Source organism: Strigops habroptila, chromosome 5, assembly GCF_004027225.2.
Source record: "Strigops habroptila isolate Jane chromosome 5, bStrHab1.2.pri, whole genome shotgun sequence".
Classification (NCBI taxonomy): domain Eukaryota; kingdom Metazoa; phylum Chordata; class Aves; order Psittaciformes; family Psittacidae; genus Strigops; species Strigops habroptila.
In genome coordinates this window covers 71,497,954-71,514,353 of record NC_044281.2, presented here as the reverse complement: position 1 = coordinate 71,514,353, position 16,400 = coordinate 71,497,954, and the positions used below count along the sequence as shown (strand labels likewise).

The following is a 16,400-nucleotide window of genomic DNA, read 5'->3' as shown; positions in this document are numbered from 1 at the left end:
GGTTACAAGCATATGACCGGTCACCTGCCTGCTTCCTGGCCCATGGCTTAAGATCTTTGAATTAGTACAAAAATATTTCACAGTTAATGAAAAGCCTTCCTTTTCTGAAGGTCAATAGAGACGGCTCTGCCCATGATTGCACATGAAAAATTTCCACTACAATTGGCAAATCACTTCCCGTGTCTTAGTTTTCCATTTTTAAACAGCACAAAGTACCTGCAAACCTGACTTTTCCACAATCCACAGCAGATGCCAGGAGAACAAACTCCCCCATAGGGCATTTGGTGGTCCCAGGTATGCTGCTGTACACGGCTGCTGTACCGCAAGATGCACATGATGGAATAGTCCTTGAATAGGAAAACGTGAGATCGTTTTTACCTATCGACAGTCCACGAAAATGTGAAATGCATGAGACATAAGTAAGAGTGGATCAGAGCACTGCTATGGTAATTGTTTAAGAAATATTATGCTTCTATTCACAAATCAATAGACAAGTCAACAAGTTCATCTGAGATTGCTGTGTATCTGAGGCACTTCAGTAGTACTTGTATTTCAGTATCCTAGTATCCCATAGCACATGTCAAAATATTATATTGGTAGTTGAAATTAACTTAATTACCTGACTTCTTTGGCAGTGATCATTTATTTTGACTCTGTGCTCCTTGAGGTAGTACTCTTCCTTCAAATCAGAGCACACTGTCAGCATTAATAGTGAATCGTAGTCAGGAGAGAATAATCAGCTTGCAGCCTCATCTCTTTTCCAGCTAATGTTTTGCCATGAAGCACGTTTAAAAAGGCTGGAAATGAACATAAATTGAAAGTTAACTGAGCTACTTCCTGGCTTTTACTACAGCAGCAATAATCCCTGCATCACTCAACAAATTGACTGAAAAAACCCTGATTTTTGCTGTCAACACTATTGGGAAAAAGCCAGATTTCCCCTTCAGGTTACAGCAGTACTGCCCAAGTGAAACAAATATAAAAAAGTCAAAATTTTGGGTTTTTTTTTTCCTCCCTCCATAAATGTGGTGCATTTCTTGCATTACCGGCTAAGACATCCTATTCAGCTGCATTGCTTTTTAATCAAATGCTTTCATTACCTGTTGCTTGACATTAAACCACTGCTCCTCCTCTGGACCCTCTCCTCCATCTCTGTGCTTCCCTTTCCTGGCTGCTGCTGCTGCACTGTTTAAGTTAACATCAGTTTCAAAAGTTCTCTTTTAATCAGCCTGAGCCTTCTGGCACGAGCTGTCAGCAGTATTCATTTCTCTAGGCTCCTGCCTTATGTTGCATTACCTTGGCAACAAGATTTAGCAGCAAGGCAACAGCCTTGAACTTGTCAGAGTCTGTTGCAACGCGCTGAGCATTTATTACTCTCAGGCACCTCGGGTTGCTATAACAACTACTAACAATAAAACTCATCTCCCGGCTTTAAAGACAGGAACTTTTACAGTCTGTTTCCTGGCAGAGCTGCGGCAATATTATGTGGATCCTGGCTGTGCTTGTTTTGTTTTCTTCTTCCTTTTTGCACATGATAGCAGCCTGCAGGAGCGAGGCACTGAGGCTCAGCAATGGGTATTGCAACCAGTGGCAGAAAGTGGGGGTGCTGCTGGTGCTGAGTGAACAAAAAGCCAAGTGACCACAGGGACAATGTGGGGCACAGCAGCAAACCCCCACAGTTCAGGCTGCAGTCTGCACCCAATGATAGGTGCACCTGCCTGCACCAGGCCTTTGGCTGCGGCAAATACACCCTGCATGGCTGGTAATGGTGTCCTTAGGAGGAGATTGCAGCCATCAGAGAGGCACTTTTGGTCTCTAGCAGCACAAGTGCTTTCTCCCACTCTTGCAAATACTCAGCAGGCATTACTGATGAGAATAAAGGAGCAGTGTGGAAAGACATGCAAGCGCCTGATGATTGCCATAGAATCATAGAATATCTTGAGTTGGAAGGGATCCATAAGGATCATGGAGTCCAACTCCCTGCTCCTTGCAGGACTACCTAACAGTAAATCATACGACTAAGAGCATCCTCCAGATGGTCCTTGAACTCTGGCAGGCTTGGTGCTGTGGGAAGCCTGTTCCAGTGATTGACCACCCTTTCAGTGAAGAACCTTTTCCTAATGCCCAATCCAAACTTCCCCTGACACAGCTCCATTCCATCTCCTCATGTCCTGTTGCTGGTCACCAGAGAGAGGAGATCAGCACCAGGATTACCCCATCCCAGACAGAGACATGTGTACTCATGTATGTGTGCCCTGCTCAGCACAGGTTGTCACGACACAAATGTCACAAATTAGGTTTGAATCACTCGTGTTAGGTATTAAAAAAAGCAGCACACACACACACACACACACCCTTAGCAGAGACAAGTCTTTCAGTGCCAAAGGAGCCCTTTATGAGGAACACTTTCAGTCAATGGAAATGCAGAGTGAGGATGTAAACAGAGCATCAGGAACCACATAAATTTCCCAGCAGCTCACCCGCTGCCCTGTCACACCTCCTTCCTGTGGCTTCATTCATGAGGACAGTGCAAAGCACTCATCCTTTTCCTGTATGTCACAGCCATGAGTATCTCGTGCAGACTTCACATCATTCTCACTTTTCCATTGCACGGGTTGTATTTCTTCAAAGGGATGGAATTCATAACCCGTGACTCAAACAGTGGGAAGTCTTGTTTAAGAACAACTCAGGATACGGGATGTTTCAAGCACAGAGGGATGCAAACAGGAACAGAAGAGAAGCAGCAGATCTTTCCTTCTTTTTGAGCAAAGCCCAGCTCCTGCAGCTGGGAAGCACTGGTGGTGATACGGCTCTTAGTGAAATGTGGGAGGAGGCAGAGCTCTGTCTGAGCGAAACTCTATTTTGACAGATTTTAAACTATAAACCTGGTGCTTTTCATTCCCCACAACTGCTGCCAGCTGAAGGACAGGGGTTGTGGGTGGCAGGAGGGCTGGAGGGCTGGTGTCACACTGCTTTCCAGTGACTGCCACCCTGTGGGGCCAGAGGCTGCGGCCCCTCAGGAACCCCGAGCACAGGTCTGCTAGAAATGACCCAAACAAGACCCACGTGGGCAATGATTTCCTGCTGACGATAACAGAACTAGTGCATGGAAGAAAGGAGCATCCCTGGATATGCACCGTCTTTCTACAGGGACCCTTTTCATTGCTTCCTTTGCTTTTTCAGGCTCTTGCTTGCTCTTGCAGAGTTTTGGGTAAGCATTCCCCACACTGAGTTGCTAAGAGCCAAGAAGCTGACCTGACAGGGACACCCCAGCGCCCAAACTTCTCTGGAGCTCCTTGCATTTCATGTTTCATTTGGCTAAAAACCATCTATTTTTCTGACTTCTAATCTAGAATTTTGGTTTCACAGATAAAAACAACTGATCAAACAAAACAAGCCTTTACTTCAAGGAAAACAACTCATTTGAAAAGCCTAGGGCTCAGTTCGGCAGTTAGATCTCAGGAGGGCAGTGTCCAAAGATCTGAAATATCATAGATGTGGTCTCAGATGATTCCAAACCTCTCATGGATATGGGCTATGGATCACTGTCCCTTGGCATGGAACCTAAAAAATGTGGCCAGGCACCAAACTAAGCACCCAAACAGCCTCAGAGTTTGGTGTAATGTGCAGGATATGTGCCAGCGCCCAGGGCTGTGCCAGGGTAAGGCCAGTTACAGGACCCAGGCTACATTTTTAAGCTTTGCAGTTTCTACATGGGACACATGTAGAATGTTTTATCCCAACTTTTCCGCTTTGTCCCGTTATCTGAGGCAGACAGTAACCCAATACTTTGTGTCTGGATTCCTGCACCCACTGGAATAAACATCTGTTTCTTGTACTGATTCGCTTAATATATTGTATGGAACAGGACACCAAATTATTTCCACACGTTCAGGCCCAAGGGATTTTTCATCAGGTGAGTGGGCTTCACTCACAAAGGTGCTGACTTTGGGTGCAAGTTGGGGCTTATTAAATGTAGCCCTTATATATGTATATATATATTTAAAATTGGATTTCTACTATACTGCAAATGTTAATTAGAAACAAAATCCAGTTCCAGTCCCTCACTCGCAATCCCAGGTGCCAAAGGCTTGGGTTAGCATTGCCCAAAGGAGATGCGCCACTACCCCAGGCGTTGGTGGGAGCTTGGCCCCTGAGCAGACAGGGAGAGGAGCAGGACCTAGCAGTGTTACAGAAGGCAAAGGCACCTGGCTCCATTAGTTTTATTGCTGGAGTAGATAAGGAAACCTTGTGTAATAAAACTGCTTCCCAGGTGTCAGGCCAAAACACAGACAGGTCACTGAACCCTGTTATCGTTCGTGATAGTGAAGACTTTGAGGAAGAATGGCATATGAACTGAACAAAAGCCTCTGTTGTGCAATAAGCATGATTTTCATATTTGAATATGGAATACATACATAAATATATCCAGTTCATCAGGATATAGTTCCTTAGCAGCATGGAGTTTTATGCAAGCTGAACAAATGAACTCCTGAATCACTTACCAGGGCACCAGTAACCACTGTGGCCTCTTGCATGCATTAGATCTAGCTTTTCCCATCTTTTGTCCTGCTAGCACAGATAAGGGAAAACTAAGAAGTGCTGGGAATGGCCATGAGGCTCACATTTCACTTGCAAACAGGCGAGTGCAGGTGAGCAGGGATGTGTGTGCAGTTTGGTGTTGAAACAGAGCCAGGCAGAGAACTCAGCAAACGCTTCATTTTCATTCTTGTCGTTGAAGGTTTACAAGCAAAGTCCTAACATCTGGTATTTAACTGAAGGGAGCAGACGTGGAAGTACTCGGATATCTACCTGGCCTGCTGCTGCCTCCCTTTCCTTTCCAAATGCAGCTGCTGGGAACCACCCAACCATGATCAGCTTCCAGGCCTGGCTGGATAAATTGTCCTCCCAAGAAAAACTAAGATAAGATCTCCAGATAGGCTTGTTTCTTCTCTCCCTGCTATCTTTTCCCCCAAACACACCATGTGTTGTCGCAGTTTCCAGTTTCACTGTTTCCAAACACACAGAATTTATTTTAAACGTGATCCAAAAGGACTTGTGCCACATGTTTGAAACTTCCATTTAACTCAGAGCTGAGAGCTTAAAATACAAGCAATTTTCTGCCGAACTGTTCTCAGGCCTTTCCTTGCCTTGGCACATTACAGCACTGCTGTTAGGCACTACCAAAACACTGGCATTACTTGTTGTTAGGCAATTTTCTAGAGTGGAAATAGGAAGAAAACCGGACTTAATGTACTTGCCGTCTCCCACATGGACATAGGTGTGCCTCTGGGTTGGGAGGATGTGAGCTTGTCGAGCCAGCGCAGAAGCATGAATGTGACCGAACTCACTATGGGGCTTTTGTGAGTAAAACAACTTGCACATGACGGTTTGCAGGACAGCCCCTGCGAAACACAAACACAAGTGGGTTGGTTATTGTTCAGGCAATCCTGGCGCTGTCACGAGGATGGGAGGGGATGTTTGGCCGTACGCATCAACATCGTATATTGAGCTGCATCAAAAGGAGCATGACCAGCAGGTCGAAGGAGGTGATCCTGCCCCTCTACTCTGCTCTCGTGAGACCCCACTTGGAGTACTGCGTGCAGTTCTGGTGTCCTCAACACAAGAAGGATGTGGAGCTGTTGGAGCAAGTCCATAGGAGGGCCATGAGGATGATCAGGGGCTGGAGCACCTCCCGTATGAAGACAGGCTGAGAGAGTTGGGGCTGTTCAGCCTGGAGAAGAGAAGCTGTGTGGAGACCTCAGAGCAGCCTTCCAGTATCTGAAGGGGGCCTACAAGGATGCTGGGGAGGGACTCTTCATCAGGGACTGTAGTGGTAGGACAAGGGGTAATGGCTTCAAATTTAAACAGGGGAAGTTTAGGTTAGATATAAGGAAGAAGTTCTTTACTGTGAGGGTGGTGAGGAGCTGGAATGGGTTGCCCAAAGAAGTGGTAAATGCTCCATCCCTGGCAGTGTTCAAGGCCAGGTTGGACAGAGCCTTGGGTGACATGGTCTAGTGTGAGGTGTCCCTGCCCATGGCAGGGGGTTGGAACTAGATGATCTTAAGGTCCTTTCCAGCCCAAACCATTCTGTGATTCTATGATCCTATGACTGTAAAATGCATGTTTTGGCCCTGTGTTGGCAGGGGGGGATCAATCCCCCTCCCCACCTCCAACCCACTGCAAGATGTTTTCTGGCTTGGAAGCGGTGCCAAGGCTGTGACTCTGGGACCATGGCAATGGGAGAGCCCAATGGTGCTGGTGGCCCCAGCCCCCATGGTGGGAAAGAGGAGCTGAAAGCATCCTTCCACCTATCCGGTGTTACAGGAGATGTCCTGCCACTGGCAGAACACCATGGTCCAAAAGCTGGGCTCAGAGTGAGTGGACTGTAGCATCCCCAGCCCTCAGTGAGAGCTGTGCAGATCCTCAGCCCCGTGCTACAAATCCCTGTTTCCTATTGCTGTCTCCCACAGCATCCTGCACCACAACCGGTGCTTTGGGGGAAAAGAAAGAGATGTATCCCAGCTGCAGACTGGTCAGTGGGTCAGCCTCTGACACCATGGACTCACCAAGCTGCCAAATGGCTCCCGTCATGAAAAGGCTGTGGCTTGCTCAGCGTGGGCCGGGGTCAAATCATCCTGGGAGATCAGATTGCAAAACAGGAGTCTGAATTTCACATGTGCCCAAGAGGAAAAGGTGAATGGAATTGTTACAACCACAATAAAGGTATCATGGGTATAGGAGGGTTGATAAGATAAAGGGAGTTCTTTCGTGGCTCATTTCCTGGCCTTGATCACTTGATACAGGTAAAGATTACAAAGGAGTTTATGGCTCTGTCACTTAGTGAGGTAGGTCTCAGGCAGTTTGGTTGCTACTTGTCAGATCTTTCTTCCTCTTTCGTAATCTGATGCAAATACAGCATTATAAGAACATAAAAGATAGCCCAATTAGGACAATCTAGTTAAAGCAAGGTAAATTGAAGTGCTTTCGTAAACCACCTTTGCAACAGAACTTGCACCATTTCAGTCGAGATCAAACAGACATTTAGAAAGGGCAGTTTCATCTCTTTAAACATTTCAGATTATATATCATAGACAGCACTGCCTGATGAATTAATTATTAAAGTATTTTACATTATCTACATTGGTAAGTTCATTAGGGCCACATCAAAGCTTCCCAGAGACCCCAAATGCCCAGGAAACAAGCATCAAACATTTTGACTTAGCCGGAAAGCTCATTCCGCTTTCTCTTATTTAACTTAATAGTCATATATTATTCAAACAAAATAAATAGTGCTGCCTTCTGTGCTCATCTGGGCAAAGCCTTTAGCAGCAATCCACTGGCTCATGGGCATCCACCAGGCTCCGCAGGGGCCACATCTCAGCACCAGTCCTCCATGCGCTCCAGACCCCCACCCAGGCTCATCCATGGGCTCAACGCTGGTCCTGCTGGGTCAGGCCACTGGTGGTACTGGGATGCTTGTGGTGTTTAGACTTAGGTCTCTGCAGACAGGCAGGACACCAGCCCATAGGGCATGGTCATGCCTCCACTTGTAAAATGGCTGTTTACTGCAGAGGACTTGTCACAAGCCTCATCAGATGTCTGAAAAATGCTTTCTGGCCTGAATACATCTTTTCTTACAAGATCCTTCCTCTTCTGAAATGAGGTTCCTATGCAGAATACCCATCAGTATGCCTTTATTAATTCTACAAGGAGGGAAAGAAAATTACTCTTAGTTTTAGTGCTCAATGAGTCAGAACCAGTTAGAAGTCACCTCTGAGTACAGAAGCCTTCACAACATGGCTCTGCAGTACCAAGTGCTCAATAGCAACTAAGAAGCTCTCGCAGACATCAATATTTTCCCATCTATTTTCTGCTTCCTTTAGCACATTTTTAGGAGATGGAAATGCAGACTTTTTTTTTAACCATTATTAATTCAAGATCTTGATCAGGAAGACAGAATGAGGACACATTTTGGTCACCAAACAATACAGTAAGGTGTTCTCAGCGGTAGCTTAATTTGTTTTAAATTACAGAGACATCAATATCACATTGATAGTCTGCCCATAGCAGCACTTGTTATTCCTGCCCTGAGCTGGGACCAAAGCACAGAAAGTTAATCAAATTCAATCCTCCTGGTGTGCTCCCCTCTCACTCTGGGGTTGCAGGGTAGCTACAGGGATCTGTCACACTCTCACACTGTAGCTGCTCTCCTTGGACTGGATGTGGCCAGGCAGGATGTCATCTCCAGACCTGGAGGAATTAATGAGGTGAGTTCAATGGAGATGCTGAGCTTCTCCCTGCCCTGTCCTTGCCCTGGTACACTGGGCTCTGTGAGCAGCCTGGTTATTTCATGCTCTGGGCAGTCCCCAAGTCGCACATAAACCTCCCACATAGGAGGTTTATTTTCTTTCCTCCTCTATTTGATTGCTGCTGCTCCCACAGCCCGTTAGCTAACCCAAACTGATTTAATAATGATTCACTGGCAAAAAAATAACCAAACAATTCCACTGGCACAGGTGTTAAGATCACCTGGCACTTAGTCACTGCCCTAAATTCAGCCAAACCGAAAGCTCTGCAGGGCAGGAAGAGGCTATGTACCCTTAGCTCTGCCCCTGGGAAGTGAGCACGGAGCATGTGGGCCATGCCAAGGAAAGGCTGGAGCCTCCTGTTCCCTTGGGTACAAGGTGCACAAGCCGGGAAGCACAGGTGAGGAAAAGGCATCCCCATGGTGCAACTAGAAAGGCATGTGATGAAGGTTAGAAACGCTTTGGACTGCCCCATTCCCCTTCCCTGGGCTGGCACAGAGCTCAGCAGGTGCAGAACTCTCCACAATCCTCTATTAAGAGCCGCAGCCAAATGCAAAACCTAACCCTGAATTATTACTATGAATCAGAAGGGGCTGAAGGGACCATTTCACAACCCTGACTGCATCCAGCTGCAAAGTTCGCCATCGGCAAATGATCTCCGTGATCGTTGTGCCAGCGCTGCAGTGCTTTTAAATGTCCTGACATGTGCTTTAGCATGAGCACTGCTGGGTTCTGGCCAGATTCCAGGTAATGAATCTTCTCAGCAAGCATTCTGCAGGGGGAGCATAACGTGGTCTGTAACACAAATGCAAAACGCGGATGTAGTTTACCCTGAGGGGGACACTGATGTGATGATCTAAATGGGCCTTTCCGGCCCAGGCTGCCGGGATTGTGTAAGTCCCTCATGGGCAAGGCTAGAACATGGGGGAGAATAATCGGGAAACAGCAATTAGCTTCACCCAAGCAGATTCACAAGGGCAGAAAATTCTTCCTGCTGTAACAGTCGTGGTCACCGGCTTTCCCCCTGCCTCTGCTGTACCTCCTCAGGGACAGCCTGCAGCTCTGGCCCCATCCAACAGCTTTTCCCAGTGCTGGGATGCTGGTTGCAGGACAGACCTTTTATTCTCTTCTGTCAGATTACAGGTTTTGCTGTGCTGTTTTATGCCCTAGATTTTACTCCAGAGATGTATGAGGCAAAGCTCCACAATGTGGAGAGCCGCAGAGGGCAGCAGCACGGCTGCAGGAGGGCTGGAATGGCTCAGCCTAGAAAACAGAGGGAAGAGGGAGCCAGACCCTTTCCAGATGTGCATAGGAAAAGGGCAAGGGGCAAGCTGCAATGCGGAAATTCTGCTTGGCTATCAGGAATAAACCTTTGTGCTCCAGGGTGGTCAGCACTAGCACAGGAGGCTGTGCTCTGTTCTTGGAGATACTCAAAACCCAGCAGGAGAGTTCCTAAACAACGTGCTCTAGCTTTGAAGCCGGCCTCGCTTTTGGCAGGGGGTTGGGTTACAGACCTCCAAAAACCTCTTCCCCCCCCGGATTAATTATTCTGTGTTTCTCTCATCTTGTTTTTGCTTTATGCTTCCCCTGGAAACACATTAGTAGTCAGGGAGACCCAGGCGGTTCAGTAAAAGCCTGGCTTGTGTTGGCTCACTAGACACAGCAGCAAATGTTTGGCAGTTTGTGGGTAAAGCTCTGCGGGCTACAGCATTGGTGTGGGCTGAGGGAGAGGAGGGAGGAAGGGCAGAGTAGCTGCACCTTTTCTCCTATGCAAAAATGCCGATAGAGGCCCAGGGACCAGTTTCATGAGCTGACCGTGTACCCAAACAGTTCTCTCCCACCAGCAGGATGCTGCACATAGTACCCAGCCTGTGCATCTCTGGGGAGCTAGTCCTGAGCATCTCCTAGTCCCAAGGGCCCAGCCGAGCATCTCCTCTCCTTTGAGTCCCCAGGACGCACGGGAGGCCCTGAACTAGGATGGGTTTCACTGAACACCACATTTTCTTCCCCTCTTCTTCCTCATGGTAAGGAGGGGTGGCTGCAGCACTGTCCTAGCATGGGGGGCAGAGGGTCTGCTGCAAGAAAACCCCCTCCAGCTCAGACGCAGTTACAAAGCAGCTTTTTTGCTTTCGTTGTAGGTGGTGATCTTCTCTTTCCTGCATTTCTGTAACAGCCTCCTGGTTTTCTCAATAGGGTTGACTTATAGCCCACCTGTAAAACACTGCCAGGGGCACAGGAGAGCGGTGGAAGGTATTTTTACTAGGGAGGGAGCATGGCAACGGCCGCGTTTTACAACAGTTCCACTCACTGTTGTTACAAACACGACCCTCCTCCCTTCCAAGCACAAAACTGATGGTAATTTATCCTCAAAAGTGGATGCAGCGCCTTGTGCTGAGGCTTTGAGCAGCGATGGGATGCGGGATGCCGCCGTTCGAGGGAGAGGAGCCTGGCGCTCCGCGTCCCCAAATCCCCCCTGTGGACGGTGTGAAGCGGACCCAAGAGCCGCGTTTTGCGGACACGGCCCCGCGGCGGTTCGCTCCGCTCCGGTTTTACACTGGGGGGGAAGAAGCACCGGCAGCCGCCAAACCCCGACTCTTCCCCGCGGTTGCAGCACCCTCGCATCCTCCGCCCGGCCCGGAACACGGATCCCCTCTGCCCGGGCTCCCCCAGCGGGGTCGGCGCCGAGCACCGGGCTGGGGCCGCCGGACGGGGCGGACGATCCCCCTCGGTCCCGGTCCCATCCGTGACGTCCGCCACCACGTCATCGGCGGGTGTCCGCAGCGGCCCACGTGTTCGCTGACGTCGCGGCGGCGGCGGCGGGCGGGCCGGCGGCAGGTGAGGAGCGGCGGGGCGGGGGCAGACGCAGGCCCGGGCCCGGAGGGCGCTGCGGGGCAATGGCGGAGCACGGGGAGCGGGCTCCTCGGCACGGCCTGGGCATGGCCTCCCTCACCGGCACCGGGTATCGGGGCGCCCAGGCCTTGCCGGGTTACCCGGGCCCGGTCAGGGTGTGCAGGCCCAAGGGGCCCTGTCAGCCTGCGCGGGGCTGGGGCAGGCGGGCGGCTCAGGGCTGCAGGCCGGGCTGGGTGGCTCAGTGAGGCTGGGGTGCAGGCGGGTGCTGGGAGGCGAGCGGTGGGGTTTGTGCCCCAGCGCAGGGCTGTGAGCGCTGGGGCTGCCCTGCATGCGGGCAGCCCGGGCTGGAGGGGCCTGGCTTTGGGGCAGTGCCGCTGGTTCCTGACGGTGCGAGCTGGCATGCTTGGGAACGCTGGCACAGGGTGCCCAGAGAAGCTGTGGCTGCCCCATCCCTGGCAGTGTTCAAGGCCAGGTTGGACACAGGGGCTTGGAGCAACCTGCTCTAGTGGAAGGTGTCCCTGCCCATGGCAGGGGGATTGGAACTGGATGAGCTTTAAGGTCCCTTCCAACCCAAACCATTCTGTGATTCTATGAACAAGTGTATTCATAAAAAAGAGAAAATAAAGAGGAAATTATCAGAAGAATGAGCATATCTGAAGCAAACGGGACATAAACACTCAGGGTGGTCTAATGCAGCAGCCACAGGCAGACCCAGATGTAGCCTGATCTCCTGTCCTCACCTCCCTTCCCCGCCATGGCACTGACACACACCCTGACACCATGGGCCTCGTGTCCCCAGCCATGGCCTGCACTGGGGTTGCAGCAGCCCATTGCTCTGTGTGCATGTGGGGGTCAGGAGGAGATGTCTGGTTCCTCCTGCAGCACTTTTGTGGTTGCTCTTTGCCCCATGTGTCTGACAGAGATGTTCTGCAGGCAGGATCTGGCCTGGGCTCTTGGAGAACTGGCTCCTGTGGTCTAGTGAGGTGTAGATAATATATGTCTGTTCAGTGACAGATTTTGGGATCTGTCTGTCATCATGCTGCAGAAATACTTCGCATGTTACTTCTGCTCTGCCTTAGTTTCCCCATCTGTAAAATGGGGACTCGCCTCTGACAGAATGGTCCTGAAAATAAATTGGCATAAACCGGCACATGCTTGCAAGATTTAATTGTAAGTCTTGACAAGCAAATGCCTGGCCCTTGACATTCCCTGCTCCCCTATGGTTCACCCTCCGTGCATCTCTGATCTTGCCAGTGGAACATAGTGTTAATGCAATTCCAGCTCTTTGAGAATTAGAATGTTTTATGGGGAGCAAAGTTTGTCAGCTGCTTCAGTTTTGCCCTTTGCTTTCTCAGGCACAGTGGAGCTTATGAAGGCCAAGCAAAGAACTGAATGGTATTTTGTGTGAGCAGAGGCAAGAGGCGTCCAGACGGGGGGAACTACAGAGGCAGGTAACACGGCAGTGTGACACCTTGGAGAAAAGGCAGGGAATGGGACTGTTCCTTGCACTGCTAAATCATAGAATGATTTGGGTTGGAAAGGACCTTAAGATCATCTAGTAGACAGGGACTCCTCACACTAGACCATGTCACCCAAGGCTCTGTCCAACCTGGCCTTGAACACTGCCAGGGATGGAGCATTCACAACTTCTTTGGGCAACCTGTGCCAGTGCCTCAGCACCCTCACAGTAAAGAACTTTCAGCTGTGTTTGGTGTTAATCACTGGAGTGATTAAATAATGATAGAGAAGCTGTTTTAACTTTGTAGAGGTTTGTAATTATGACCCAGAAAGGAAAGGTCACCTGTTAAAAATTATGGGGGGGACCAGAGTAAATAATGACCAAAAATATGGGAGAAAAGAGCTTCACTTTCTGTGGAAGTTGAAGACAATTTTATTGGAAAGTTTGTGGAGGATTTTTTTAAAGCCATTTCTTATACTGTAGGACATCTAAAATAGATGTCCTCCTCAATATGGGTTTTGTTGCTAATCTGGCTCAGGTGTGTTTTTAATATTGAAAGCAAATCTTTCAACAATGAGAGTACTTTGTTTTGTCCTTGAGAGAATCTCTTGCTTGCTAAGAAAACCATGGCTTGTCAGCAAGAGGCTTTATTAAAAGGCAAAGCCTTGTCGTTCCTTGCCTGTTTAAATGAGACTTTCAGGCTCCTGGAGACAAAGCACAGGTCAAGAAAGGAAGCTGTGTCCTTATGAGTCTGTAGAAAGAGATTCTTTCTTACTGGCTGGTCGCTGTGTTGTTGCTGTCTCTCCTTTGTGGTTTTCCTTTGTCTGAAAATAAATCAGCAGCAAAGTTATAGAATGCTACAGGAGCTTGTTACAGAGGACAGACAGAAACAATCATATTATAATAAAGTTCAGTGTAGCTTGCAAACACTGTATAAACTATGAAATTTGTCCTGGAAATAAATCTGAGGTATAATCTAACGCCACTGGAGTCAAGATACCACTTTGAGGATTTAGTGTATGGTGCCTTTTGAGCTTGATTTGCTTCATGTGGTACACACAGTGTACTTGTGGGCAGACAATCAGGCACACACAAGTCTGGTGTACTCTAAACTTCCAGTGATGAGACATGTAAATGATGGTTTTGGGTTGAGATTTTTGCACCTGAATGCATCAGATCTTGGTTCAGCTCCTGACTTGGTCACAGCGCTGCTGTGTGTGACTTTGGTCAAATGCATGTCTTCCTATGGTTTGTGAAATGGAAGCAGCTTTCTGCCTTCTTGTTTAGATGGCAAAAATCACAGGGCAGGGGCTGCGTCTTACTGGGTTTTGGTATAAGACCATAATGTCACTTGAGGCTCCTGGTAGTTACTGAGGTGTAAATAGAATAAGTGTCGGGATAAGCAAAAAATGTTTGAGACTTGCCTGCTATTTGCTTCTCCCATCTGTGATCTGTTTGTGGACGTGGCTGTGAAATGCGCCGGTCAGAGTAAAACACTGCATAGCATGGCATTCAGGCAGCACAGAGCCTGCCCACCTTGCCCTGGGCAGTGACAGCATTAAGCTTGCAAGATCCCAGCATGTACTGAAACACTTGAGAGGAATGGGTGGAGAACCAGGAAGGGGATTATCTCACTTTGGGCACCCTTTGGAGATATGAGTGAAGAAAAGCTGGAGAGAACCTCTGAAGTGGTTGAGGTTACTTGATTTTTGTCGTTTTTCAGGCCAGGCCTCCCCTCAGCTTGAACATCCTCTGCAGTCAGTTGGTGCCTTCCCCTGCAGCCTTCACTCGTGCCAGCGCGGCAGCGTGCTCTGCTGTGTCACAGTGTGTGGTGCTCACAGCGGGCCTCAGCTGCTGATGGTTTCTGGGTAGCAAATTGAGAGGCTGCTGTTCACTGCAGTGCCAAAGGTACATCCATTGCAAAACCACAGCAAGGGACAGGGATTGGCCTGTGCCCTTGTTTTCCCCTCTGATCTGCTGCCTTGCATCCAGCCTGCGCTCCACCCCTGCCTGCCTGACACCAGCTGAGATCTGCACAGCATTTGCCAAAGGTCTTTAGAGAAGGTTCCTTTAAGCCTCTGTAGTTGTTTTCTGGCAACTTGGGAGAGCTCAACGGGCAGTTCCTCCTGTTATCATTGTGTTCTTGCTACATGAACTAACATGCAGCCCTGAGGTAAATATGGCCAGTGAACACATCCCTGTGTATGTCCTTGGCAGATTTCTTGTGTCTGAAACCGTCGGCTGTAGTGAAACTTCTAAAAATTGCATTCTTAACTGGTTTGTTTCTGAGTTCCTGACATCCATGGCTTACTCTCCCAGCAGCCTGTGCTCCTGTGGCTTGTAAGCCACAGCATCTCTGCCCCCAGAGTGGAAAGACTGAAAGTTTTTCTCTGTGCACATGATGTGTGGGGCTCCTTATAATCTATGGGTACTTGGGACCATCAACATCACATGCCAAGACCTTTCCTGGCAGTTATAGGGCATGTCTGAGGTGCTCTGGTTCCTGCTGCTATCCACATGCTAGAAGGGTTGGTAAGCGTGCTAAGCTTGTGTGCATCACCACTGGGCATGCTGGTCCTTCTATGAGTGGGAAAGGTCCTTTACAGGATAAACCAGCTTTGACTCTCTGGCCTCAACCTGATCCCTTGTTCTCAATGAACATGAGTGAAGAGACAAGACAGCAGAAATTCTGGGCTGAGAGGGATGATGTTGGCACAGTTGTCCTCGAGAGAAGTTCCAGTGGTGACTGCCTCCAGCCTGTACATGTGAGTGGCCTGGGATGGCTGGAGAAGCTCTCAAGTTTTGTGTTTTGTTTTAGTTACAGGTAGGAAGATGAGTCCAAAAATTACAACAGAGCTGCTGAAGCAACTGCGGCAGGTGATGAAGAGTCCCAAGTATGTCCAGGAGCCTGTCCAAGCCTACATAGTGCCCTCTGGAGATGCGCACCAGGTATGGATGGATCGATTAAGGGGGTGATTGCACTTTCCTTCCCTGCAAAAAATAAAAGCCAGGGATAACTAAAGTCATCCTTTGTTCACTCATTTTAATGGTTCTAGCATAAAAGCCTGGGTAACCCGAGAAACATCATGTTGGAAAAGGTTTCTGGAGTCTATTCAAGAAACTGAGGTTTTATGTTCTTGTAACAAATCAGTGTGCATGTTCCACCAGCAACTTCTCATCAGATTGTCTTCAGGGAGCTCATGCTGCAAAAAAAGGGAGCTTGCCAGAGCACTTGCTGTCCCCATCCTGGCTGGGGAGAATGGATTTACTGGGAAAGGAAAAGGCATTATCTAGCCTTTAGTTTCTCCATTAACACCTCCTGATCAACACATGTTCTTAAGTGAGGTGGCAAAGGATTAGTTGCAAAGCTCTTCCTTTGCAAGATCCAGTTCTTGGTTGAATTTGCTGCCTCAATTTGCAAAGCCCTTCAGATCCCGTGCAGAGGGGCCTTTGGAGGGGCAGGGAAGGAGCAGGCAATGCCAACACTTCCCTTTCAGTGCTGCTCTACATCAGCTTGTTCTGGGCTCTAAAGCCAGCAGGGAAGTGTGGTCTCCGGGTGGTGACCTGTGGCAGTAGCTGTTGTGTGCTGCTTCTCCTGGTGAAGAGTTTTGTGGTCCATGACATGAATTTTAAATGGTTGAACTGCCTTTTACCTCCCCTGCCTGCTCACATGCTCTTCTGCTCACTCTGTTAGGAGACCCAAGAACTGCCAAGGGTTTTTCCCTCCTCAGCCATTTTCAGGAAACAAAAGACCTGAAGCTTTCCTGGCTCGCACCCAAAGC

General features: G+C 48.9%; 1 protein-coding gene across 7 annotated transcripts in view; it reads left to right on the top strand.

Annotated features, from left to right (window-relative positions):
* The first annotated feature begins 11,085 nt into the window (after positions 1-11,085).
* The window catches only part of XPNPEP1 (X-prolyl aminopeptidase 1), a 31,612-nt gene continuing 26,297 nt past the window's right edge, over positions 11,086-16,400 (top strand). For 3 of the 7 annotated variants that reach the window (XM_030487632.1, XM_030487627.1, XM_030487635.1), the window contains exons 1-3: positions 11,086-11,144; positions 12,515-12,610; positions 15,437-15,567. In XM_030487632.1, the coding sequence (XP_030343492.1) occupies positions 15,451-15,567 (117 nt within the window). In that variant the 5' untranslated portion in view covers positions 11,086-11,144; positions 12,515-12,610; positions 15,437-15,450. Of the gene's footprint in view, positions 11,145-11,170; positions 11,269-12,125; positions 12,611-14,770; positions 14,792-15,436; positions 15,568-16,400 lie in introns of those variants that run through there. The other 4 variants (XM_030487629.1, XM_030487630.1, XM_030487628.1 and 1 more) reach the window with 4 other exon arrangements.